At 43.4% G+C, this 27,300-nt stretch overlaps 1 protein-coding gene across 5 annotated transcripts in view; it reads left to right on the top strand.

Moving 5' to 3' along the window:
• LOC122563194 (amyloid-beta A4 precursor protein-binding family A member 1-like) overlaps positions 1–27,300 on the top strand; it is a 208,446-nt gene that overhangs the window by 98,941 nt on the left and 82,205 nt on the right. For all 5 annotated transcript variants that reach the window (XM_043716783.2, XM_043716766.2, XM_087995773.1 and 2 more), the window contains one exon: positions 11,083–12,262. In XM_043716783.2, coding sequence (XP_043572718.1) covers positions 11,138–12,262 — 1,125 coding nt within the window. In that variant the 5' untranslated portion in view covers positions 11,083–11,137. Of the gene's footprint in view, positions 1–11,082; positions 12,263–27,300 lie in introns of those variants that run through there.

Genomic DNA, 27,300 nt, shown 5'->3' with positions numbered 1-27,300 from the left:
TTGTGAAACAAATAGCTGGAACTGAGTTGCCATGGTATTCAAATTCAGCCAGTTTAAATTATGCCACAAAATACCAAAATCCTTATCAACTTTTAATTTTAATGCTTTGACAAACCAATGAGATGGTCGGATGTTTTGGGATACATAAAATCGGACATTTTGAACAGTTAGCTAGAGGGCAAAAAGCACCAACCAATGCAGATACAGCTTGCAGAGCCCTTCTCTGAAAGGTACCTTTTCATATTCAAATTATGAAGCAGAAGACCGAAGAAAAGACCCAGGAAAGTACAGAGAAAGATACCAAAGGAAACAGTGATAACTGCCTGGTTTTGAAAGTTGATTTTTTGTAAACTTAATTGGGGGGTTTTAGCAGATCAGTGTGTTGTTGGAGAGTGGGAGGTAGATAATTTGATTAGACAGAGGATTACTGTGTAGATAGTTGTTGTTTAATGTTCTTTTATTTCTGAGTTAAAGAATAAATTGTTAAAATTTTCTACTTTACATGGAAGTATTTTTGTAGCTCTTGGTCACTCATTTTAACAGATTATGAGGTGAGTTTTACTGTGGGTCTGGTTCACATTAGTAGAAGGGTTTACCCTTGTCATAACAAAATACATGCACGGGGGTTCCTTGAGGCCCAGCATTCAAACCAGAACTACATCAACACTGATTTGGACCCCATTTGCCAATCTCTCAAAGAACTGGAAGTGATATCACCCACCAAACAGTCCAAGACAAATAGAAAGCAGGACAGTACACCAGTGTTTCAATGGAGACTCACTGATGATGTTGTCTAGCATGGTGATGAAATGTCCGAGAACAAATCTTCTAGATCAGCGAGTAAACTTACAACCCGAGCTACAAATCTTCACACAAAAAAAACGCAGACTTTGTGTATGCCCATTAGTGATCTGAATATTTCAAAGCATTTTATAGCCAACAAGTTGGAGGATAAACATTAAGCAGGGAAAATTCCACTGAGCTTGCCTGAAATTGTGACCACAGGATTCCTTTCATCCTCTTGGGAGGACAGACAGCTAGTTTTTCACTGGATCAAAATACTGGAATTCCCTCTAAGGGCATCATGGATCAACCTGCAATGCATGGACTTTCAGAGGCTTAAGATGACAGCTCATCACCCCGTTCTCACAGGTGACTAGCGATGAGCAGCAACACCCACGAGTGAATTTAAAAAATGAAGACTACAAGAAAAAGGAGCAGAAGCAGTCCATGAAGTCAGCTCCACCTTTCAATGCAATCATGGTATTTGAAATTCTCAACTCCTTTCCTGCACTTTCCTTATAAGTCTTGATTCCCCTTACTGATTAAAAATCTGTTTTTTCCTCAGCCTTGAATTCCTTGAATGACCTGCCTCAACAGCCCTCCAAATAATTCCACAAATGCATTACCCTGAAGGGAATTTCTCTCATCTATCTCAAATGTGCGACCCCTTATTCTGAGATTATGCCTCTGGTCCTAGACAACAGGAAATCACCTTTTTTTTGGAACCACCCTGTAAAGTTCCCCAAGAATCCTGTATGTTTCAATAAAATTACTTCTCATTCTACTAAACTCCAGTGAGTAGAGACCCAGCCTGTCCTGTTCAAGGTGGTCCCTCCACATTGGAATCAGCTGAGTGAAGCTTCCGTGGACTGTCTCCAATGTCAGTTTATCTTTCCCTTAGAAAAAGCAGACCAAAACTGATCACTATTTTAGGTGTGGGCTAACTCGTGCTTAGCAAGACTCTTTTTATTCAATTCCTTTTGAAATGAAGGCCAACATTCCATTTGCCTTCCTTATGATCTACTGAAGGTGAATGCTAGATTTGAGGTATGTGCACAAGGACCACCAAATCCCTATGAGCTGCACCTTGTTTCAGTTTTCCCCATTTAAATATTAACCTCATCCATTATTCCTGTCAAATTGCATAACCTCACATTTCCCATGTTATATTCCATCTAGCAAGTCTTTGTAGACTTGCTTAACTTGTCTGTATCTCTAGACTCATTCTCACCACTTGCTTTCCCACTTATTTGTGAGTCCGCCACAAACTTGGCTACCCAAGTCATTAATGTTGTAAACAATTGTGCTCCCAGCACTGATCCCTGTGGCACTCTACTGGTTACAGGTTGCCATCTGTAAAAGGCCCCCACTTATTCAAGTCTGTTAGTTAGCCAATCCTGTATCTATGCTAATATACCCTCTCCAATACAGTGGCTTTTACATTGTTTAGTCTAATGAGTGCTTCCTTACCAATTAGGTATGGAAATCCAAATATGTTTCATCCACTGCTTCCCCTTTATCCATCCTGCTTGCTACCTCCTCAAAGCACCCTATTAAGTTTGTCAAGCATGATTTCCCCTTCATGAAACTGTGCTTACTCTACTTGATCATATGTATTTTTGAAATGCATGTAATTTCTATTAAATCTTTATAATAGGTTAACATGACATTGGAGAAAATATCTAATTAGTCAATGGTTACCTTTACTTTTTAAAAGAGAATATTACTTTTTCAGTTTTGTATGCCTCTTTTATTAGAAAATTTCTATCGGTGCATCCTCTAACTCTAGCTAATTTTAATATCTCTCAGGTCCAGGAGACTTATTGCTGTTTAATTCTATTCATTTCCATCACATCTCTACTGTGAACTTGTATTTATTTTCTCTCCTGTTTTTGCCCCTCATTATTCTGTAATTTGAGTGCTATTAGCATCATCTACTGTGAAGATTAATATATTTTCTCAACTCCTCTCTGCCATTTCCTGGTTCCAGTTATGGTTTACCCAGCCTAGTTCTAAGGGGCCTATATTACACTTTGGCCTCTCTCTATATACTTAAAAGAAGCTCTTGAATATTAATTGCAGGTTTGCCCTCAAAGTTTATCTTTGGTTAGTTTTTAAAACATTCCCAATCTTCAGGCTTACGACTAATCTTTGCCACATTTTTTCCCCCCTCTTTCAAAGCCTTAACGTCTCTAGTTAACCATGGTTGGCTTATCCTCTTCCTGTAATCCTCATTTCACTCATCCACAAGACCTTTATATCTTTTGGATCAAGGGAAAATGATAGTCTAGTGATAATGCCACTAGGAGAAAGTGAGGACTGCAGATGCTGGAGATCAGAGCTGAAAATGTGTTGCTGGAAAAGCGCAGCAGGTCAGGCAGCATCCAAGGAACAGGAGAATCGACGTTTCGGGCACAAGCTCTTCTTCAGGAAATCCTGAAGAAGGGCTTGTGCCCGAAATGTCGATTATCCTGTTCCTTGGATGCTGCCTGACCTGCTGCGCTTTTCCAGCAACACATTTTCAGCTCTGATAATGCCACTAGGCTCTTAATCCTGAGATCCTGGTAATGTTCTGGGTACCTCAGTCCGAATCCTGCCATTGCAGCTGGTGGAATTTGAATAAATATCTAGAATTAGTAGTCATAAAGATCAGTAACAGTCGATTGTTGGAAAAACTCTGTCTGGTTCAGTAATGTCCTTTCAGGGAGGAATCTGCGGCGTGTACCTGATCTGGCCTACATGTGTGACTCCAATTTGGTTGGCACTTAAATGGGCCATTTGGGATGGGTAACTGGCCAGTGGCACCCATTTCCTGTGAATGAATAAAACAAGAGGCAGCGGCTCCTCAATTGTAATCCCCTGGATCCTCATACCCATCCTCTCCTTGAACACAGACCAACATTGAATGATCTAATATGAGGGATGTGACTGCTCTCGAGGGAAGCATTCAAGAACTTTTCCCTTCCCTGATGTGGTGCAGTGTCTGCTGCTCGGATTCCAGCTCAATGCTGATCCAAAACTTTCTCAAGCTGCAAACATTTCCAACAGATATGTTTGTTCTGGTATCCAGCAGTTCACAGATGTTGCAGCAGCTGTGCAACCCTCATTTGATTTAGTTTATAAAGTGATAACTTTAGATTCCCTAGACTTTACACTGCGTTGTTCTTCTACTTCAAGTCAGAGATGTACAGCACAGAAACAGACTGTTTGGTCCAACTCATACATGCCAGCCAGATATTTAAATAAATCTAGGCCCATTTGAGTTATATCCTTCTAAATCCTTCCCATTCATATACACATCCAGATCTCTTAAATATTGTAATTGGACCAATCTCCACCACTTCCTCTGGCAGCCCATTCCATACATGTACCACCTTCTGCGTGAAAAGGTTGTCCCTTAGGTCTCTTTTATATCTTTCCCCTCTCACCCTAAACCTATGCCCTCTAGTTCTGGACTCCCCCATTCCAGGGAAAAGACTTTGTCTATTTATCCTGTCCATGCCCCTCAATTTTATCAACCTCGATAAGGTCGCCTCTGACGCTCCAGGGAATACAGCCCCAGCCTGTTCAATCTCTCCCTATAGCTCGAATTCTCCAATCTTGGCAACATCCTTGTAAATCTCCTGAACCCTTTCAAGTTTCACAAAATGTTTCCGAGAGGAGGGAGACCAGAATTGCATGCAGTCTTCCAAAAGTGGCCTAACCAATGTCCTGCACAGCCACAACATGACCTCCTAACTCTTACACTGTCCAATAAAGGCAAGCAAGCCAAACACCCCCTTCACTATTCTACCTTTGACTCCACTCCAAGGAGTTTGTTTAACAACACTCCCCAATACCTCACCATTAAGTGTACAAGTCCTCTCCAGATTTGCCTTTCCAAAATGCAGCATCTGACATTTATCTAAATTAAACTCCACTTGCCACTCCTCAGCCCATTAGTTAATCCGATCAAGATCCCATTGCACTCTGAGTGTTGAGGAAATTATCAAGTCTCATACTTAGATTCTTGTTTCAAGAAATTCTCATGAATTCGTGGAGAGGCTGCTACACTCTTCACTGTCTCACAGCACTCTCTCCAGCTGAACAGTTGGCCCATATTTATACAATGATACAAACAACTTTGCTTACTTCCACACTTCATCTTTGTTCTTTGATGTTGCTCAAGGACAGAGAAAGTAACAAGTTCAAGGTGCACTCCCTATGTTTCAAACTATAGTTACGCAACCTCAGTTGTTATCTGGAGCAGTGTTTTCCACTACAGACGTAAGCCTGAGAGCCAAGATACCTTTTACCTTGGTCAAGTGTACTATTATGTAGCAGTATGCTACATTCTTACTACTTCCACACTGGAGGTAACCTTCTTCATTGTTGACTGTTGACTACACCTCCAATTTTGGTATCATTGGCAAGATTACTAACTATACCTCCTACATTCACATCTAAAATGTAAGTGACAAAAAGCAATGGACCCAGCACAGATCCTTGTGGCAGTCAACTGGTCACAACCCTCCAGTCTGAAAAGCATTCCTCAACCACCACCCTCTGTCTTCTACCTTCAAGCCAGTTCTGTATCCAAATGGGTGGTTCTCCCCGTATTCCATGGGATCTAACCTTGCCGACCAGTCTACCATGAGGAACCTTGTCAAATACCTTACTGATAGATCCCATCCACCTCAATCCTCTTCATCAAGAAACTCAATTAAGTTATTGAGACAATTTCCACCACACAATTTCCACCACACAAAACCACTTTAAAAAATAGCTATGTTTAAGAAAAAAGAGAAAACAAAAAGCATCCTGGGGATCTAAAGCAAATTGGAGATCTTTGTTTTAGTTCACAGGCTAGAAATATTCACTATTCCTACTTACTAATCAGCCTCCTTCCCTGCACTTCCACCACACTGTGGCTGTGGTTTGTGATGTCTCTCTAGCACTGGCCTCGTGACAGGTCAGCCTTTCCTTTTATCATCTCCCACCCTGGAGAATTTATTTTCTGTAATAAACTCGAGTTAAAGTACATCAGTACCCAATTGCATCAAATTCCCACTTAAAACTAAATTTCCAAGCATATATACTCACTCAGACCCCTCCCCCACCCCATGCAAAATGAAATGGAGAGCCTTCGTGTTGGTAGTGTTGCAGCTTAGATTGGAAGAACAGTGGGAGGGTCTCTCATGTGTTTGGGCCAACAATCGTATTCAACCACCAAAACTATGAAACACATTGTCAAATCATTCCCACTTTAGAGACTTGAGCTCATAGTCTAGGAAATACCATGTTTTGGAAGAGACTCCCTGTCTACCCAATCATGGATGGATGTTAAAGGTCTCCATTCACTCCAGATAGTTCTTCTGTAATGGGATGGTTGTGTTCTTGTGCAACAATTTGTTAGAGAAAGATCACACTTTAGAAACAGCACTTAAAGTGTTGGTGATATAATCGCTTTACAGCCAACACACATTATAAAGGTTTGCGCTTTCGCAACAGTGTCCCAAATTCAGCAATTGCATTATAGCGAATTCACGTTAATGAAACGTGCATTATAGCAGAACAACATGTATTTTAAAGAAGAACAGAAGTGTTTTCCCCACTTGTCCTGGACAATGTTTACATCTTAACCAACCTTACTTTTGGAGGGGGTAAAACTACCTGATTATGCACTTCATTTTTGTTTTTGTGGGCTTATTAAATGCAATTAAAACTAAAAGTTTCTTCCATAATGACTGTGACTAGGCTTCATTAAGTAGTTGTGAATTACAGGGTCACATCTCTAAAATAATTCAAAATACATATACAGTAACTATCTCAAAAACAATGTAAAGAATGGGAGCGAGAGGAGGTCCTTCTGCCCATCAGTGCTGTTCCGTGGCCATATCATGGCTGATCTTCTACCTCAATTCTTCACACTGTCCCCGTACCCTTTAATTCCTGTGGTATACCAAACTCTTAATGATCTCTGACGTCAGTGTCATGACAGAGCATCCACAGCCGTCTAGGGTGGAGAATTCCAAAGATGCTTTGAATGAAGAAAATTCTTCTCATCTCAGTCCAAAATGAATAAACTTGTATTCTGAGGCTGTGCTTTCTTATTCTAGATTCTCCAGGTAGGGCAAACATCCTCCTGGTATCTGCTGTATCAAACCTTGTAAAAATTCTGTGCGTTTCAGTTGGATCAGCTCTCATTCCTTGAAACCCTGGAGAAAAGAAGCATCATCGACTCGATTTTTCCTTGAATGTCACTGACCTGCTGCTGAGAGAAAGTTAATTGCTTTTCATTTGAAGAGCTGCCGATTAAATTTGAAAATACCTCCTCATTTTGCTGCAGGATCCAATTGGGATATTAGCTCTGGTGGAGAGAGTGCAGAACAAACTTAACATTAGAACTAGGCCATTCAGATTGACTCCTTCGCACTAAGGAGAATGGAAATCTTTATCTCTCTTGTCTATAAAGCAAAGAAACTCAGGGTCAAATGGAAAATTTCAAAATGAAATTGATTGCTTTCATTAGGTAAAAGAGTTCAAGAATTTTTAAAATGGATTTAAATAGCAATTTTCACTAATATCATACATCTCAAAGCATGATGTACAGTTTAATTTCTGAAGTGTAGTTATTGTTGTATTGTAGGAAACACAGCAGCCAATTAGCACACGACAAACTCCCAATAGTAGCAATGCGTTGACGACTGGGTCATCTACTGTTATGATGTTTGCATTGAAGGAGAAATAATCGCCAGGACATGGAGGAGAATAGCCTTGCTCCTTTTCACCCCTAGTGCTGTGGATATATTGAACTCACCTGACATGTCAGAGGGCAACTTTGGTTTAACATCTCATCTGAAAGTATGCACCTCTGACAGGGCAACAGCCCTTCAATACTCCATTGGCTTGCTAGCTTCAATTCCTATGCTGAAACTCTAGAGTCGGACTGGAACCTTGAAACCTGTAATTCAGACATGAGCATACTACCTGCTGAGCTACAGCTATGGAACCAAATTGTATCAGCAACAAGGCAGCCATGTTCTAAGCAAATGGTGCAATGGGCTGGAGGGGCTGATAGATCCATTCATGAACACTCATTCTCCCCCCCCATCTACCCTGCAGTAACCTTCTGGACAGTATTCCTGTGGGATAGCCTGAGTATTGGACACTGATGTGTTTTATTGCTGCAGTGAAGGCCCAGATTTCCTCAGCCATTATTAACGCCTCTCAAGGGTACTAAATTAGATTACTTACTTACTTACAGTGTGGAAACAGGCCCTTTGGCCCAACAAGTCCACACCGACTCTCCGAATAGCAACCCACCCAGACCCATTCCCCTACACCTAACACTACGGGCAATTTAGCATGGTCAATTCACCTGACCTGCACATTTTTGTACTGTGGGAGGAAACCGGAGCACCCAGAGGAAACCCACGCAGACACAGAGAGAATGTGCAAACTCCACACAGAGAGTTGCCTGAGGCGGGAATTGAACCCGGGTCTCTGGCGCTGTGAGGTAGCAGTGCTAACCGCTGTGCCACCGTACTACCATCCGAACCACATAGCAGGAAGAGGCAAGCCACTTCCTGACTATGAGTACTGCAACAGTTAGGATTTATTTCATAGCCTTGAATATTAAAACATCCCAAGATTCTTCACAGTAATGTTGCAAATCAAATTTTGATGCAGAGCTACTTGACATATTAGAAGAGGTGGGTTAAAGCTTGGCCATAAGAGGTAGGTTTTTACAGAGCAGCTTAATGGAGGAAAATAAGACAGAGGTTGAGAGGTTCAGGCAGGGAGTTCCTCAGTTTACAGCTGAGGGAGCGACTTTCAATGGTGGAGTGATTTACGTTGGGATGAGGATGGTTGGGAACTAGGATAGTTTTGGGGTGGGATGAGGTTACAGAGATAAAGAGGGATGAGAGAATTTGAAATTGAGGATGAGAGATTTTAATACTCGAGGAAGTTGGTTTGACTTGAAGATAATGTCAGCTTTTGAGTCAAAGGATAATGGGTGAATGAAATTCACTGGGAGGAATGACAGGGACAGTCAAACATTGAAAGACCTTCATTTGGTGGAGGTTGGTAGTTGGGAGGCTAGGCAAAAGTGTTATGGCACTTCTTGGCCATTCATAGGATGCGTGTGTCACTGGTCAGGCCAGCGTTTATTGCCCATCTCTAATTGCCTAGAGGGAAGTTACGAGTCAACCACATTGCTGTGGGCCTGGAGTCAATGTAAGCCAAGACCAGGTAAGGATGACAGTTTCCTTTCCTAAAGGACATTAGTGAACTAGGTGGGTTTTTCCAACAATTGACAACAGTTTCATGATCATTATTAGACTGTTAATCACATTTTTTTTAAAAATTGAATTCAAATTCTTCCATCTGCCATTGTGGGATTTGAACCCAGGTCCCCAGAACATTACCTGGGTCCCTGGATTAATGGTGTAGCGATAATACCACTGGGCCAACTTCTGCCCAATTAGAATTGAAATCTTTGTTTTTAATTCAGTGACTGGGACATCACTGAGAGAGTCGGTATTTATTACCCTTGGAAAATAACTGAGTGGCTCACTAGGCCATGTCAGGGGGCAATTAAGAGTCAACCACATTGCTGTCAATCTGGAGTGTGCATGAAGACCAGAACAGAAAAGTATGGCAGATTGGTTTCCCCAGAGGACTTTGGTGAACCAGATAAATTTTGCAACAGTCTGATTTTGGTACTGTTGAGATTATCACTGTTCTTTCTTTACCTTTCTCATTTTTGATTTGGAAAGTTGAGCTGAAATTGAGAACTGAACTTTGAGCAGCCCCTTGTTTTGGAAGTGACAGTATACAAATGGATGTTTGTTTATGAGAACTGGCCTGGAAAGATATTGTAGTTAGTTAGTTAGAATTAACATTGCAGATCTTTCAGCTCCAGGATGTGTTACGCTCAAGGGCCAGCAGCTGGTTGGATATTGCATTGGTCGATCAAGGGGAGGTTAGAGCTAATCAGCCAACACACATGGAAAAATGAGAGAGAAGCCAGAAGCTGAACTGTGCTATGTGCTTGGAAACTGCTGGACTAGAAAAATGTGTTTGAGTTTTACTCTCTCTAGTTTTATATTCAGTTAAAGAATTATCGAATATTTTGAGAAAAGAATCCCAGTTTGTAAGAAAGAAGTGACGATGTGTTGGAGCTTGCAGGAAGCTGTTTGCATTGGCTGCTGTCTTCAGAATTTAAGCAAAATACAATCCCATGTGCCTGTAATATAACCCATCAGTCAAGGAATTTCCTAAAGGCTTTGTACTCTTTGTAGAAATAGTTAGCAAACTGGCTTGTTACAACTTCTTACTTTCTTTCTAGTTTATCCTTTAACTGTGTGGGTGTGGATGTGGATGTGTGTGGATGTGTGTGTGTGTCAATCAAAGAAGAGTGGCTTTAACTCATAAATACTAGTTAATTACCTTATTAGTTAGCTTTGCTTGACTAAAGTTACAATTTTAGTAATTTGTTAATTTCTGTCTAAGTCATAAATTTAGTGTCTGTAATTGGCTGTTCTTAAACTTTGAGGATCGTCAGCTGTGTTGTGAGTTCAGTATCAGTGAGTCTCATATGGGCAGGCTAGCTATCCCTTTGTCGGAACAGTACTATTCTAGATTAATCGAATTAACAGGATATAAATCTCACAGATGACATGCTGGGAGTTGAACTCACGTTTCCATAACATGAGCAAGGGCACATTACCATATTCATTATGCTATCGTACCTCATTGTCAAGGCTGGAGGTAAGAAAGCCATGTGTGAGGGTTTCAGCAGTCAGAGCACTGAGCTATGGGTGGATGTGGGCAAATGCAATGGAGGTGGAGGTAGGTTGTTTTAGTGATGGTGTTTTGAACGTAGTTTCAGATATCCCGACCAAGATTTGACCAGGAACCAACATCCAAAACCAGACCAATTGGTCATTGGCAACATTGCAGTGGACAAATCAGTTCCCATTAGATACTTTATTGGGGTGTGAAGCCTTCTGAGACAACAGAGGTGCTGAAAGGTACTCTAGAAATGCGAATCTTCCCTTTGAGAAAGAATGTATTAAAAAATATGATCAAAGTGTGCTGGAGTGGTTGGCTGATGAGGGAAATGGAGCTAAGCGAGGTGTTCATAGAATGAAACAGTGAAACACAACCCTAACTCTAACTTCAATGTTTGAAGTGAAGAAACGCTTAGGTCCATTGTGAGGTCTGTTGGAAAGAGCTGTAATGTTTGCTTTCCCTTCAACTGCACAACATTGACTTCCTTGCTTTTGTTTTGTCCCTTTCTGTGCATCCCAGGGAGAGCCGCCAGAGATGCTGCCAGTGTAGACGGACCAGCTCTGGGCATTCCGACATGAACAGACCAGAGGAGGCGCTGGAGACGGACGAGGAACCGGGGAGTGAGGACGTGAACGAGGCAGTGGAGGCTGATCTCCAGCACTCGGAGGAGGAGGAGGAGGCTGGTCGCCGCAGCAACAGCAAGCGAGGAGGACGGGCACGGCTGGCGGATGAGGAGGGCACCTTGGCCAGGTCCGCCAGCACCGAAAGCGGCTTCCACAACCACACGGACAGAGCCGAGGGCGACGTCATCTGCACGCACGGCGACCCCTACGGGTCCCGGGAGAGGCTGCAGGACAACGGAGAGGAGGACGAGCGTTCCTACGCCGTGCACTGCCGGCCGGAGGCAGAGGAGTACACGGAGAACGCCGAGTCGGAGCACGTGGAAGCTGCTGACAGCCGGACTCTCCCGAGCGTCCTGCACTTTGACATGGTGGACCGCGAAGGGCTTCTGGGCTCGGCCTACTCGGGGTACGTTTACAGCCACCACCCATTCCACCGCGGCGAGGACCAACAGTACGCCGAGCCTTACGACGACTATGCGGCACAGGAGCACGTTTACGAGGAAATCGGCGAGGCACCCGAACTGGACGGTGGGGAAACCCTCCGGCTGTACGAGCGAGAGAGGGAGGAGGCTGAGCACTACCGCAAGGAAGCCCTGGGGGCCAGGCTGCACCATTACGACGAACGGTCGGACAACGAGTCGGACAGCCCTGAGAAGGAGGCCGAGTTTGCTCCCTACCCTCGAATGGATAGCTACGAGCAAGAGGAGGACATTGACCAGATCGTGGCGGAAGTGAAGCAGAGCATGAGTTCCCAAAGCCTCGACCGGGGCTGTGAGGAAATGCCAGAAGCTGAACAGAACTCAGGCAGCGGGCAGGAGGCCGACGATGTCATGTCTGCGCTGAACTCCCGGTCTGTGTCTTCCACAGGCCTGGGAGAGTCTCTGAGGCATACCAGAGAACAAAGGGATGCCATTTCTTTAGCTATTAAGGACATCAAGGAAGCAATTGAAGAAGTAAAAACCCGAACCGTCCGATCACCTTACACTCCAGATGAGCCAGCAGAGCCCATCTGGGTTATGCGACAAGATATTAGCCCGACAGCAGAATGTGAGAACCAACTGGTGATGGAAGGAGACGTAAGTACCTGAAATCTCTGTGAAGGTTTTAGTTTGTCAACACTCCTTGAAGTACTTTGAATCTGGTTGTGCAACAAGTTGTAGTACCCGTAATAAAATTAGAAACTGCTGGATAATCTCTGGTTTCTGAAGAAGGGTCACTGGACCTGAAACATTAACTCTGATTGATCTCCGCAGACCTCCTGAGATTTTCCAGGAGTTTCTGTTTTTGTTTCAGATTTCCAGCATACGTAGTCCTTTCTGGGTTTTTTTTGCCAAGGTGTAGTACCGATGGGTTTTGATAAACTGTGCCACATTTATCTTATTTGGTATTCTCGTGATGACAATGAGACAAATCCTGAAGGGTAAAAATTTACTCACTATGAGTAAAAAGGGTCACTGGGCTCAGTTGGCCGTTTAAAAAAAATTGAGCACCAAGTCTTGCTCCTCAGTCTCCTCCTTTTGTCAGAAACCCCAGAGAGCAAGATACACCTCAGAGGGATCTAGGGAGGGGCTTCCATGGCCTCAGAAGTCAGGCGGAGTATATTTAGGTAAAACAATTAAAACTGAGGCTGTGTTGGAGAACAGAGAGAACCTGGAAGATGATGGGTCTGGAGGGGGTAGAGAGAGATAGGGAATGGTGAGACCAGGAAGGTATTTGAATAATTGAATGATGCTGTTAAAATGGAACTGTTGCAAGGCTGTGAGCGACCGAAGATCAACAAGTACAAGGGAGGTGGGTGAGCAGATGTGATGCAAGTCAGGACAAATGGCAACCACGTTACCCACAATGGAATCCCACAAACAACAGAGAGACTTCCATCTGCAGTGAGAGTAAGCTCAGAGTTCAAATTCAGACTGGTGTTTCTGGATACACTTGTGTTTAAAGCGTGACAATTGAAAATATTAAAAGTTGCGTGCAAAGCACTGCTAAGGTCAATGGCAATGTACCAGTGACCCATTGAGCCAGCTGTAATCCACTGGGGAGCACTGTCACCTCAGAGCCAGAGTGTTGCTTCCTCTTCAGAGATTCGAGGATAAACCTAACTCTGAGGGGCAGCTGCAGTGCTGAGGCAACCCCATTATAGGTAAGACATTTAACTGCCCTCCCAGACGGGTGTAAAACATCCCATGACCACTACTTCGAAGAAAAACAAGGCGATCAATCTCCCAGGTGTCCGAGTCAACCTTCGATCACCATTCATAAAACGGATCAGAATTAAAATTAGCTTTGTTGTCACATGTACTCAAATGAGTACAGTGAAAAGTATACAAGTTGCCACTTACAGCGTCAACTTAGGTACAAAGGTACCTAGGTACAACCTCTTCAGTTACAAGGTCTTAGAAAATAGAGAAATAATGAGTCCAGCATTGCAGACATAAAGGTTCAGAACAGCAGGCTTCCAGCCCAGAGCACGCTGGCATCTAGCCTCCAGTCCACACTAGGCCTTCGCTCCAGCCTAGGCTGGGCTTCACCTTGAGGTCCTTCAGGTTGAGAAATCACTGTGGAATCACCTGAAGACTGGGAGACCACAGTGAGGCCATGCCAGGCCAAGACATCGCCATGCTGGGCTGAGACGATGCCACGCCTGGAAGCTGTCGGGGAGGGTCCGCTACACCAAGCCGGATCATTATCACACTGTATTTTGTGGGCTGTTGTTGTGTGCAACATGACTGCCGTGTTTCCTACATTACACCAGTGGTTGCTACAGTTCCAAAGTACTTTCTTGGCTGTAAAGCCATCATTGGTGCTACATAAATGCAATTTATTCCTTTTGGGGTAAAGCAGGCAGGATAAACCAGACATTGGCTAGTTAGCTGACACTTCTGGATTTTGTATGGCAAAAGTGTACTCAGGATGAAAGCAGCCTTCATTTTTGACCTCATATGCAAAAGTGCACAGGGCTAATCCACTAACCAGAGCACTGTCAATGAAAGTTCAGATGAAGATTGAACAAATGTTGGTGAGGCTAACCTGGAGGTGGCACTATAGTGCAGTATATCCTAGCAAGGTCCTATACGTGAGTGACTGGCTTGAATTATAGCTATTGTTAATGAATTAATTCCTGCTCATGTCCTGCAGGCATTGTATTTGGAAGGACTGACATAAATGCTATCAGCGAGAGATGAATGCAAGATGAGGTTTAGGCTCAGGATAGTATTTTACAAAACGAGTGAATGAATATTAAAATTTAGACACGGGTGATTAAAATTTATGGGCTTTATTAATTTGAAGCACTGTTGAGCGCAGTCACGTTTTAAAACTCGTGGATAAGAATTCTTATCCTAAATTTTATGCAAAAGCTCAGCTTTTGGAATGGTCTGCTGACCTCAGTGATGTACAAAAATACTGACACCAACTGTATTACAGGAAGAAATTGATGTTGTAGAGAACGTAAGGAGGAGGTTAAATCTGTGACCGTAGTTATTGACTTCTCTGCTGATGGAAATGGGTCCTTCCTATCCACTCTATCTAGACCGTGTATAACTTTCACCACCTCTAGAAAATCCCCCAAAGACCCTCTGTCCCATTGAAAACAGTCACAGGCACTGTGTTTCCTCATAGCTAACATTCTTACTTCCTGGTAACATCTCATAAATAGATAAATCCCCTGGACCCGATTAACTATATCCCACGACATTGTGGGAAGCTAGGGAAGAGATTGCTGGGAGTCTAGTGGAGATATTTATCTCATGGACAGCCATACATGAGGTTTTGGAAGACTGGATGGTCACTAATGTTGTGTCATTAGTTAAGAAAGGCTGCAAGAAAAAACCAGGGAACAAAAAACTGGTGAGCCTGACATCAGTGCTGGGTTAGTTGTTGGAAAGGATTTTGAGAGACAGGATCCACATTCAGTTGGAAAGGCAAGAACTGATTAGGGATAGCCAGCATGGCTTTGTGCATGGGAAATCCTGTCACACAAACAGGAAGATGATGATAAATGAAGGCAAAGCGATAAACGTTTCTCCATGGACGTTAGCAAGGCCTTTGACAAGGTTCTGCGTAGTAGCGTGGTTAGTAAGATTAGATCACATAGAATCCAGGGAGAGCTAGCCAATTGGATACTAATTGGCTTGATGGTAGGAGACAGATTGGTGGTAGAGGGTTGTTATGCAGACTGGAGGCCTGTGAACAGGGGTGTGCCGCAAGGATCAGTTCATTATTATATAAATGATTTGGATGAGAACAGAGGAGGCATGGTTAGTAAGTTAGTGGATGATGCCAAAATTGGCAATATAGTGGACAGTGAAGGTGATTATCTAAGAGTTCACTCGGATCTTATCAACTGGGCCAGTGGCCGAGAATGGCGTATGGAATTTAATCCAGATAAATTCAAGGTGTTGCATTTTGTTAAGACAAACCAGGGCAGGACTTACTGAGTTAATGGTAGGGCCCTAGGCATGTTGGGATACAGAGAGTCCTAAGGGTGCAGTTACATAGTCTCTTGAAAGTGGTGTCACTGGTGGACAGGGTGGTGAAGAAGGACTTGGCACACTTGTCTTCATTGGTCAGAACACTGAGTACAGGAGTTAAAATGTCATGTTACAGCTGTACAAGACTTTGGTAAGGCCACATTTGGGGGACTGTGTACAGTTCTGGTCACCTTGCTATAGGAAGCATGTTATTAAATTGGAAAGAGTGCAAAAAGGTAGTACAGGAAGTTACTGAGATGAGAGGGTTTGAGCCATAAGGAGTGGCGAGATAGGCTGAGATGTGTTTTCCTGGAGCATAGGAGGCTGAGGGGGCGACCTTCCAGAGGTGTATAAAATAATGGGGTCATAGATAAGGTGAATAGCCAGGTCTTTTCCCCAAGGTAGCAGAGTCCAAAACTAGGGTGACAGGGGAAAGATTTAAAAATACATCTAAGGGGCAACATTTTCACATAGAGTGATGTGTATATGGAATGAGCTGTTGGAGGAAGTGGTAGAGGCCTGTACAAATACAACACTTAGAGTCACAGAGATGCACAGCACGGAAACAAACCAACTTACCCACACCGACCAGATATTCTAAATTAATCTAGTCCCACCTGCCAGCACCCGGTCCACATCCGTCCAAACCCTTCCTACTCATATACCCATCCAAATGCCTCTTAAATGTTGCAATTGTACCAGCCTCCATCACTTCCTCTGGCAGCTCATTCCATACATGTACCGCCCTCTGTGTGAAAAAGTTGCCCCTTAGGTCCCTTTTATATCTTTCCCCTCTCACCCTAAACCTATGCCCTCTAGTTCTGGACTCCCCGATCCCAGGGAAAAGACCTTGTCTATTTACCCTATCCATGCCTCTCATGATTTTATAAACCTCTCTAAGGTCACCCCTCAGTCTCCGAAGCTCCAGGGAAAACAGCCCCAGACTATTCAACCTCTCCCCATAGCTCAAATCCTCCAACCCTGACAATATCCTTGTAAATCTTTTCTGAACCCTTTCAAGTTTCACAACATTCTTCCTGTAGCAGGGAGACCAGAATTGAACACAGTATTCCAACAGTGGCCTAACCAATGAACTGTAGAGCACAACATGACCTCCCAACTCCTGTACTCAATGTTCTGTCCAATAAAAGCAAGCCTACCAAATGCCTTCTTCACTATCCTATCTACCTGTGACTTTATTTTCAAGGAACGATGAACCTGCACACCAAGATCTCTTTGTTCAGCAACACTCCCCAGGACCTTACCATTAACTCTATAAGTCCTGCCCTGATTTATCTTTCCAAAATGCAGCACTTCACATTTATCTAAATTAAACTCCATCTGCCACTCCTCAGCTCATTGGCCCATTTGATCAAGATCTGTTGTGGTTCTGTTCGCCGAGCTGGGAATTTGTGTTGCAGACGTTTCGTCCCCTGTCTAGGTGACATCCTCAGTGCTTCGGAACCTCCTGTGAAGCGCTTCTGTGATCTTTCCTCCGGCATTTATAGTGGTTTGTCTCTGCCGCTTCCGGTTGTCAGTTCCAGCTGTCCATTGCAGAGGCCAGTATATTGGGTTCAGGTCGATGTGCTTGTTGATTTGAATCTGTGGATGAGTGCCATGCCTCTAGGAATTCCCTGGCTGTTCTCTGTTTGGCCTGTCCTATAGTAGTAGTGTTGTCCCAGTCGAATTCATGTTGCTTGTCATCTGCGTGTGTGGCTACTAAGGATAGCTGGTCGTGTCGTTTCGTGGCTAGTTGGTGTTCATGGATGCGGATCGTTAGTCGTCTTCCTGTTTGTCCTATGTAGTGTTTTGTGCAGTCCTTGCATGGGATTTTGTATACTACATTGGTTTTGCTCATGCTGGGTATCGGGTCCTTCGTTCTGGTGAGTTGTCTGAGAGTGGCTGTTGGTTTGTGTGCTGTTATGAGTCCTAGTGGTCGCAGTAGTCTGGCTGTCAGTTTGGAAATGTTCTTGATGTATGATAGTGTGGCTAGTCCTTTGGGTTGTGGCATGTCCTCATTCCGTTGTCTTTCCCTTAGGCATCTGTTGATGAAATTGCGCGGGTATCCGTTTTTGGCGAATACATTGTACAGGTGTTCTTCTTCCTCTTTTTGCAGTTCTGGTGTACTGTGGCCCTTTTGAACAGTGTCTTGATGCAACTTCTTTTGTGTGTGTTGGGGTGGTTGCTTTCATAGTTCAGGACTTGGTCTGTGTGTGTGGCTTTCCTGTATACCTTTGTGGTGAATTCTCCGTTAGGTGTTCTCTGTACCATCACGTCTAGGAATGGGAGTTGGTTGCCCAGCACAGTGTCCAGTGCCCTTTTCTTCCTCTCTAGTGAATCGGATTCCTGTGAGTGTGGCGTTGATGATCAAGATCTCATTGTACTCTGAGGTAACCTTCACTTTGTGTGTCGTCTGCAAATTTACTAACCATACCTCCTATGTTCACATCCAAGTCATTTATATAAATGATGAAAAGCAGTGGACCCAGCACCGATCCTTGTGGCACACCACTGGTCACAGGCCTCCAGTTTGAAAAGCAACCCACCACCAACACCCTCTGTCTTCTACTTTTGAGCCAGTTCTGTATCCAAATGGCTAGTTCTCCATGTATTCCATGTGATCTAACCTTGTTAACCAGTCTCCCATGGAGAACCTTGTTGAACGCCTTACTGAAGTTTAAAGAACATTTGAACAGATATGTGGATAGAAACAGTTTAGAGGGATATGGGCGAAACACAGGGAAATGGGACTAGTTCAGTTTAGGAAACCTGATTGGCATGGACGAGTTGGGCCGAAGGGTCAGTCTCCATGCTGTATAATTCTATGACTGTATATAACCCTCTGTAGCCTTTCTAATGTAATCACATTCTTTCTATATTACTGGGAACAGCACAGTGTCCAGTGCTCCAGCTGTGATCTAGCTCAAATACCGTTTGAGCGCATTCTCCCTGCGCTTATCATCCAGGTCTTGTTCATTAGAAGAAAGTGCCTTATATGCCTGCTTGATTTCTATCTACCTGCTATGCTACCTCCAGGAATCTCTGGTGATATACTTCAAATTACATCTGTTGTCTACAATTCTTAATATCCCCCTGCTTCTTGTATATGCTGCGGTTTTGTATATCCTCCTCAAATGCATTGCCTCTCGCTCATCCAGACTGAATTCCATTTGCCACTTCTTGGTCCACCTGATATCTTCCTGTAGTCTTCTCCATTGTCAGCCAGAAGACCAATATTTTTTAATCAAACTTCTCAATCAGATTCCTACCAATTAAGGGTAAATTATTGACGCCATGAACTGTGAGGGGCCCAGTATGAAGTCCCACTGACACTCTTGTGTTGTGCTAGCTATTAATAAAACATGATTTCAGCTTCAGAAGCAGAAACTTTCTAATAAAAGAGTTGCCCTAATTTTGAAGGTTATTGAGGAGCATTCAGACATTGTAGGTGTGAGCGAGACTTCAGGATCCATATTAAGCATCTGTTTTGGCTGATGCTTCATAAATCAGCTTTGCAAAGCCATCTGTTAAGTGAAGAGTAAATCTATTTGGCAAGGGGATAGAGGATTAGCTAATGACTTTTGCCTCAGTCTAAAAGAGAACTGGGACACTTTTCTTTGGAGACAGAGTTTTATAAAATTCTTTTCATTTTGAGATATAGGTGGCTCTGCTATTTATTGGTCATTAGTAGATATCTTTGAGAAGTTGGAAGGGTAGGAATTATTTCGGATTTCACTCCTCCCGCATTAGATGTTTAAGTGGAATTCGTAGAACTGAAGTCACCTTGACTGAAAGCCATTGGGCTAATTTGTTTTGTTTGATATTCGGCCGAGAAGTAAGACCCGAGCTTCCACAGTATCGCCAGTGGCACCAGATCAGCCGTTTTTCCGTCTGGCCACACTGTCCAATGAAGACTCGGCTACACCGTCAGGAGAGGAGGCTGCTGAGGGAAGTCAGACCCCCCCCCCCCCCCCCCGAGCCTCCGATAAGCATATAAATTTTTTAAAAAGGCATTCAGGGGAAATGTTTGCAATCATCAAAAAGTCATTCTTGAATAAAACTAAGGGAAGGCGCTTGCAGTGAAGCAAAGACGTTTCCACTTGTCATGAAAGGTGTTCAAATGAAGAATTCAAGAAGTAGTGAGCTACTTTGCTTTCCAAGCCTTTAATATTTTACATAGAACGTGGAGCAGAAACCAGGGATTCTGCCCAACTGCTCTGATTTGATACTCTACGCTCATCTCTCCATTGCCACTCCCTTTATCTTCCACATTTATCTAGTTTTCCAGTAAACAGAATGTATAGTGTAGTGATAGCCCTTAGCAAAGATTTTGCAACCCAAAGGCATCGCTTACAACCAACGAGCTGTCCCTTGAAGTGCAGTCAGCCTTGTAATTGAAGGAACTGGGCAGCAATTTGTGCACAGCAAGGTCCCATGAATAGCAATGCCATAATGACCAGGTAGCCTGTTCTTATTGTGACATTGATTGAAGGATCAATGTTGGCCGAGTACATCACTGGGGAGAGAACTTCCTTGCTCTTAGCTCACCGGAGAGGACCATGATTCAGTGCCTCATCTGAAAGCCAGCACTTCTAACAGTGCGACATTCCTTCAGCTGTGCATTGAGATCCCTGCTTAGATATTGTGTGTACGTCTCTCCAGTGTGACTTGAACCCACAGTGACTAATAGATTGTACTGTTTTATAGATGTCTCTGTCTGTGTCTGTGCATTTTTAGAAACTTATAAAGTTTATGTTTTTCTTCTGCTGGGAATCCAAGAAAGACTGTTTTGTTGAGTATTAAATCTAAGTGGAAACTGATTTCAGTCAGCAAGCTTGTTGCTTACAGTAGAATTGATGGCTTCACTTTGCTCCCTGATCTCTTTAGAGTGAGCCACTCACAAGTGGGTGGCAGTCTGGGACTCTATAACTTATCTCAGTGTGCTACAGAAAGAAAATTTGTGCCAAGGGTCTGGCTAATGTGTGCCATCTTGTAAGAACTAGTTTCAGTCAGATATTGCAACAGGGTGGAATCTGGCTTAATTGCGATGCCCCGTGTGGTCAAATAGCTTACTTCCATGCATGTAGAAAGAAGAACCTCTTGATTTCAGTGGGCACTTATTGTTTATAGAATCTTGTCTCAACAAAGTCTTTTGAAGAAGTTTCAAGATGACATTTTAAAGGAGAGTACCGGGGGGTGGGGGTCGAGGGGGGGCGGAGGTATTTATCCCTTAACCAGCATCACCACAACAGATTTTCTTCTTGTTATCACATTGCTGTTTGTGGAGGCCTGTTGTGCAGAGATTGGCTACATTACATCAGTGATTGCCATTCAAATTAGTTGCGAGTCACTTTGGGACGTCCCCACGTCCTTCAGGGCACAAGGCACCATCCAAACTCAGTTTGAGGGTTCTCAGCGAAGCTTAATGGTGCAGGTTGATGAAAAGAATGTTCCAGCGGTCTCGTGGTCAGCCCTAAGTTAACCCAAACCTCTACTACGTCCATCCCAACCCAAACCAACCCAAACTAATCACCCCGTGCTCACTGCATCAACTACATTGTGTTATGAGCAAGTTAGGAGAGGTGAACTGACTCCTTCCCTTATCCCATTGTTCTATTAGTGACGGCAGAGATTGAATTTTTAAAAATGAAGGCAATATTGTCAACATATACCTTGGTATCAGAGACAAGGGTTCTACAAACTAACAGGTAAAGAACTAACAAAAAACATGCATACATACATAGACCCCTCGAAGCCTGTCAAAAGGTATCAAACTCTGCAGTGTTTAATTTAAAAGCATTTTGGCCAAAGAATAGTTGGATTCAGAAAAAAAAATACTTATTCACAGATTGTCCTGCCAATCTCTCTGTTCTGAGGAAGAGTCATACATTAACACTGTTTCTCTCTCCCCAGGTGTTGCCAGATCTGCTGCGTTTCTCTAGCATTCCCATTGCAGACACAGTCACAAGCTACTGTCAGAGGTTACTTGGATCAGTTATAGCTAATTAAATTCTCTTTTTTTAAGAGAGACAATGTAGATTGGCTTCTTTTATAACCCTTAAATTATAACGATGTGGTCTTCCAGTGAATTGTCACCTCAGAAGTGTTGATGAGAGTGGATTCAGAGAAATAGAAAAAAGACAGAGACTGTTGTCCTGTGGAAGGGCTTCTCTGAGCGTGCTCACAACCAATAATTTTTTTTTCAGACCCACACACTGGGTCATGTGGCCTGTCTCTGGAAACATTGCAGATTCGTCGTCTCCATTCGGGTAGATTGTGTTCTTTGAAAATACAACATTGTTGCTCCAGTGGCCAACTTCTCTGTTTTGAAAAGTGTCCTTTTCTAAAATATCAAGATTTTATAGTCCGATATAACAATAACCATGTGGGGTGGCAAGATGGCTCAGTGGTTAGCAACGCTGCCTCACAGCGCTAGGGACCGGGTTTGATTCCTGCCTCGGGCAACTGTCTGTGTGGAGTTTGCACGTTCTCCCTGTGCTGTGTATGTGTGGGTTTCCTCTCACAATCCAAAAGATGTGCAGGTCAGGTGAATTTGCCGTGCTAAATTGCCCACAGTGCTAGGTGCATTAGACAGGGGCAAATGTGAGGTAGGGCAATGGTTCTGAGTGGGTTGCTGTTCGGAGGGTCGGTGTGGATTTGTTGGGCCGAAGGGCCTGTTTCCATAGTGTAGGGTATCTAATGTAATAATCCTTCTTCATAGACTGACTGCCCTTGACATTAGGGCAAAATTTGATTGGGTGTGGCATCAAGGAATCTTAACAGAAGTGAATTCTGATCAATCGTAATATAACAAAACAAAATGGAAAATGGGCGAAGTTCTCACAGGTTGTAGTCATACCTTGTGCAACAGAAGACAGTTGTGGTTGTTGGAGGTCAGTCATCTCAGCTCCAGGAAATCTCTGTGGGAATTCCTAAGTCTAGTGTCTTAGCTGCCTCCTCAATGGTCTTCCCTCCATCATGAGGTTAGAAATGAGTATGTTTGCTGATGATTAAACAGTGTTCAGCATCAGTCATGACTCCTAAGATACTGAAGCAGCCCACGTCCAAATGCAGCAAGACCTCAGCAACATTCAGACTTGCATTGATAAGTGGCATGCAATATTCAGTATCAGGCAATGACCATCTCACAAGATAGAGTCCAACCATTGCCAGTTGACATTCAATGGCATTATCATTACTGAACTGCTCTCTATCAATTTCCTGGTGGATACTAATGACCAGAAGCTGAACTGGTCAAGCCTTATTAATATGGTGGCTACAAGTTTATGTCAGTGGCTGGGAATTCTCTGCTGAGTAACTCATTTTCTGAACACGGCCCACCCCAAAACCTGTCTACCATCTACAAGGCACAAGTGCAATGGAATACTTTCCATTTGCTTAGCTAGGTACAATTCCAGCAAGACACAAAGTACTCAACACCATCCAGGTCAAATCATCCTATCTAACGTCTTCAACAGTCACTCCCATCATACCACAAGATGCACTGCAGTAACTCACTAAAGGTCCTCCAAAAGCACATTCAAAACTTGCAGCCTGCACCATCTAGAAGGACAAGGGTAGCAGTTACATGGTTAAACCACCTCCTGCAAATTCCCATCCTGTCCTGGAGATATATTCCTATTCTTTAATTGTCATAGGGTCAAAATCCTGGAATATCCTCTCTAACAGTGAGTGAGTACCCCTGGTTGAAGGAAATGGTTCACTATCACCTTCTTTTGGGCACTTTCAAATAGACAGTAAATAATGGTGTAGTCATCAATGCCTACATCCCATCAATGAATACCAAACAACTTGATTCCCAATCTGGCATAACATTGCTGTCAGAATTGTTCAGATCCCAATATGGCTTTATCCCTTGCTATAATTGTAACCTCCTTAGACCTAAACCCACCCCCATTGGTGGTCATGCCTATAGCTGTCCAGTAAGGATCTGAAAGAGTTAATGATTGATTAACTGCAATATGGACCTTCTACAGTGGTGATGTCATGAAGGTTTGATGGGAAGCTTAAACTAGGACCATGAAAGAGACAAACTGAAGAGTGAACCCTCCCAATGGGGTTGTCATAGTGATGTTGAACCTATTCTTATAACGAATAAATAATTACAATTCACCAAGTTACATCTTGACTATTGCTGAAAAAAGACTTCTTTTTGTCTTGCACCCACTGAAACAATTCACAAACATACCAATCAGGTGAAAACCAACTATTGGACTTTATCACAAGAGAGTACTGATTGATAATCAAGTTGACTCTGACTGATAGAGGTGTTGCCATGGAGAATATAGCAGTTAATGATGACTGACTGTTAACTATCATGCTTTGTTTAGATTTTAAGCCAGGCAGATAGACTGATTGGTCAGAGCATGGCTGTCACCTGTTTTGTTGAGTTGTAATAGGCACAGTGCAAGTACAGGCTCTTTCTGTCTGCAAAAAAACAAAGGCCCTGCGTGTCAATATTTGTATGTTCCAGAACATGCAAGTGTACCACACATGAGCCAAACTGAGAAACCTAAATTGGTTCTCAGTGTAATTCTTCTTGCATGTGGGATTATATAGCAAGTGTTGTCCACCTTTGCAGAGTCACCTCTGATGTTTTTTAGATTTAGATTAGATTACAGTGTGGAAACAGGCCCTTCGGCCCAACAAGTCCACACCGACCCGCCGAAGCGAAACCCACCCATACCCCTACATTTACCCTTTACCTAACACTACGGGCAATTTAGTATGGCCAATTCACCTGACCCTGCACATCTTTGGATGGTGGGAGGAAACCGGAGCACCCGGAGGAAACCCACGCAGACACGGGGAGAACATGCAAACTCCACATAGTCAGTCGCCTGAGGCGGGAATTGAACCCGGGTCTCTGGCGCTGTGAGGCAGCAGTGCTAACCACTGTGCCACCGTGCCGCCATGTTGCATACATGTGTTGCGAGTTCTACAAGCATGGGTTGGTTAGTGCTTTAATTGTTGCTAACCGTCAAAGGCATGTGCTGTTTGATATGATTTGCCAGTTTTTTTGGGATGTGTGGACTAGGTACAGGCATCACACCAGCAATGAAATTCATACACCACAGCTTCGCCTGCTGTTCACAGAGCTTTTCCCTTTCTGGGTAATTAGGTAGACTAGGCAAGGTTGAGGACCAAAAGTGACTGCTTTAAGGCCTCCCTTGATTTTGCTCAGTATACAGTGAGAAAGGAGCTGATCAGGGTGGCTGCTAGCTTACAGGATGACTTTGATGCATTCCTGTTTCAGCATCAAGTTTGCCCAGTGTACAGAAGGCTCAGGCCCTATTCATAAAGTTGCCAATAAAGACACTCTTGTAGCAAACGGAACTGGAGGAATCACCAATGTATATACTAACTAATGAAGGTAGGTTTGTGGTAGACAATAGTAGAGAACACCCTAACTGTAATCTCAACCAGGAGATCAAGAAAAGGGATCTCACTTGATTGTTCCGTTTCAAATGTGATTTTGAGCGCAGGATGGTGGCCCATCAGCTGCAGATTCAAATGTATGATCTACATGGCGGAGATATATGCAAGGAAGAGAAGGTTAGGTGTCATTCTGTCATAGAGTCTTAAAGGCATACAGCATGGAAACAGGCCCTTCAGCCCAACTCGTCCATGCTGACCTGGTTTCCTAAACCGAACAATTCCCATTTGGCCCATTACCCTCTAATCTCTCCTATCCACGTGCCTGTTCAAATGTCTTTCGAATGTAATTATGTCTGCCTCTACCACTTCCTCAGGCAGTTCATTCCAAGTACGCACCACTCTGTGTGAAAAGGTTGCCCCTCGGGTCCCTTTTAAATCTTTCCCCTCTCACCTTAAAACTATGCCATGTAGTTTTGGACTCTCCTAGTCTGGGGAAAAGACCTTGGCTAATCACCTTATCTATGCCACTCAAATTTTTGAAGCCTCTATAAGGTTACCCCTCAGCTTCCTATGCTCCAGTAAAAAAAAATCCAAGCCTATCCAGACTCTTCTGATAATTCAAATCTTCCAGTCCTAGCGACGTCCTTGTAAAACGTTTTTGGGTTTTTTCCAATTTCATAATATCCTTCCTATAGCAGGGCAATCAGAACTGTACACAGTACTCCAAATGTGGCCTTACCAATGTTTTGTACAGCCGTAACATGATGTTCCAACTCCTCAAAGGCAAGTTTTTTGTGCAAGAGAGCAAAGACGTCTGCGAGGGCTGGGTCTAGCGGGGATCCCATGGCAACACTATCTGCTTAGGCGGACAGAGTATCATTTTAACTGAGCTGAACTGCACGAGTCCATAAATTCAGTGAATACTGATCCACACAATGGTGGCTGGCCCAGATTGCTGTGATGTAGTGCTGCAGTGCAGATGTTGAGGTCTTCCTTGAGTGAATACGAACATGTGTGTGCTACTGTTTCAACTCTCAAAATAGATTCTAGACTACTAAATGACAATCAACTTCATCTTGTTTACTCCCTCCAAGACTCTTCCAGTTTGAATTAGTGGTGACTACCCTTGCATACACTAAACCATTGAAACCCCTAAAAATATCCACACATTTAGAAAATACAATTGGCAGCACTGACAGCAGTCCCTAACTTGGAAGTATTTCTCTAAACCTTCCCGTTTCTGTACGTCTGTCTGCTCCTTTGAGATACTTGCTTACATCTGCCTTTTTGACCACGCTTTCGTTCGCCTAAAAATATCACCTCATGTGGCTCAGGACCAAATCCTGTTTGGCAACACTTGTACGATTTGCTGTCGGGATGTTTGCTGTGTTAAAGGTGCTATGCAAATGCAAGTTAGCATGCAGAAAAGGTGGGCACATGAAGCCTGGAAGTAGGGACTTGTACTAATTTGTTGGTTTTAAAAGGCTGTGGACTATAGTTTGGAAGGGAGACCGAAAAGTATAAGGGTTTCATTGAAGGTTTAAGAAGAGGAAGCAGTGCGTTAGGTTTTGATTTCAGCTCAAGAGTCTGTTGAAAAGGCGCACAAGCGGCTTTCGGTCTATTGTCGGATTGTGAATTGAGTGGAGAGAAGTCTGACCATTTGTCCTTGGGTTCACAGTCAAGCAGGTCAGGCAGCATCTAGGGAACAGGAGAATCGACGTTTCGGGCATTAGCCCTTCCTCAGGAAACAGGCTAATGCCCGAAACGTCGATTCTCCTGTTCCCTAGATGCTGCCTGACCTGCTGCGCTTTTCCAGCAACACATTTCCATCTCTGATCTCCAGCATCTGCAGACCTCACTTTCTCTTCACAGTCAAGCAGCACGGTGTGAATATAGGGATAGTGTGGGAAGGTAGGTTTGAGATGGAGGATGTGCCATGATCCTGTTGAATGACAGAGCAGACTTGAGGAGCTGAATGGCCAGGTCCACTCCTGTCTCTTATGAGGCTGGTACTTGGAACAAAATGCCAGCTGCTTTAGTAAAGACATGGCTCTGAGGCAGTAAAATTCCTTGTGAATAATTAATTGTGATATCCTGCAAGGAAGACAGATTACCTTTCAAATTATTGTTGAACCAGAAACACATAGGGACATTGTCATAAAAATGTGAATACATAGTAGTCGCCTACACATTAAATCTCTGAAGACTTGCCTCTAATAGCTTCCTGGCATAAGGTTATTTTT

This window comes from Chiloscyllium plagiosum, unplaced genomic scaffold, assembly GCF_037043375.1.
Source record: "Chiloscyllium plagiosum isolate Xiang-an unplaced genomic scaffold, Cpla_swu_hap1 HiC_scaffold_2, whole genome shotgun sequence".
Lineage (NCBI taxonomy): Eukaryota > Metazoa > Chordata > Chondrichthyes > Orectolobiformes > Hemiscylliidae > Chiloscyllium > Chiloscyllium plagiosum.
This window is presented reverse-complemented; position numbering and strand designations above follow the sequence as displayed.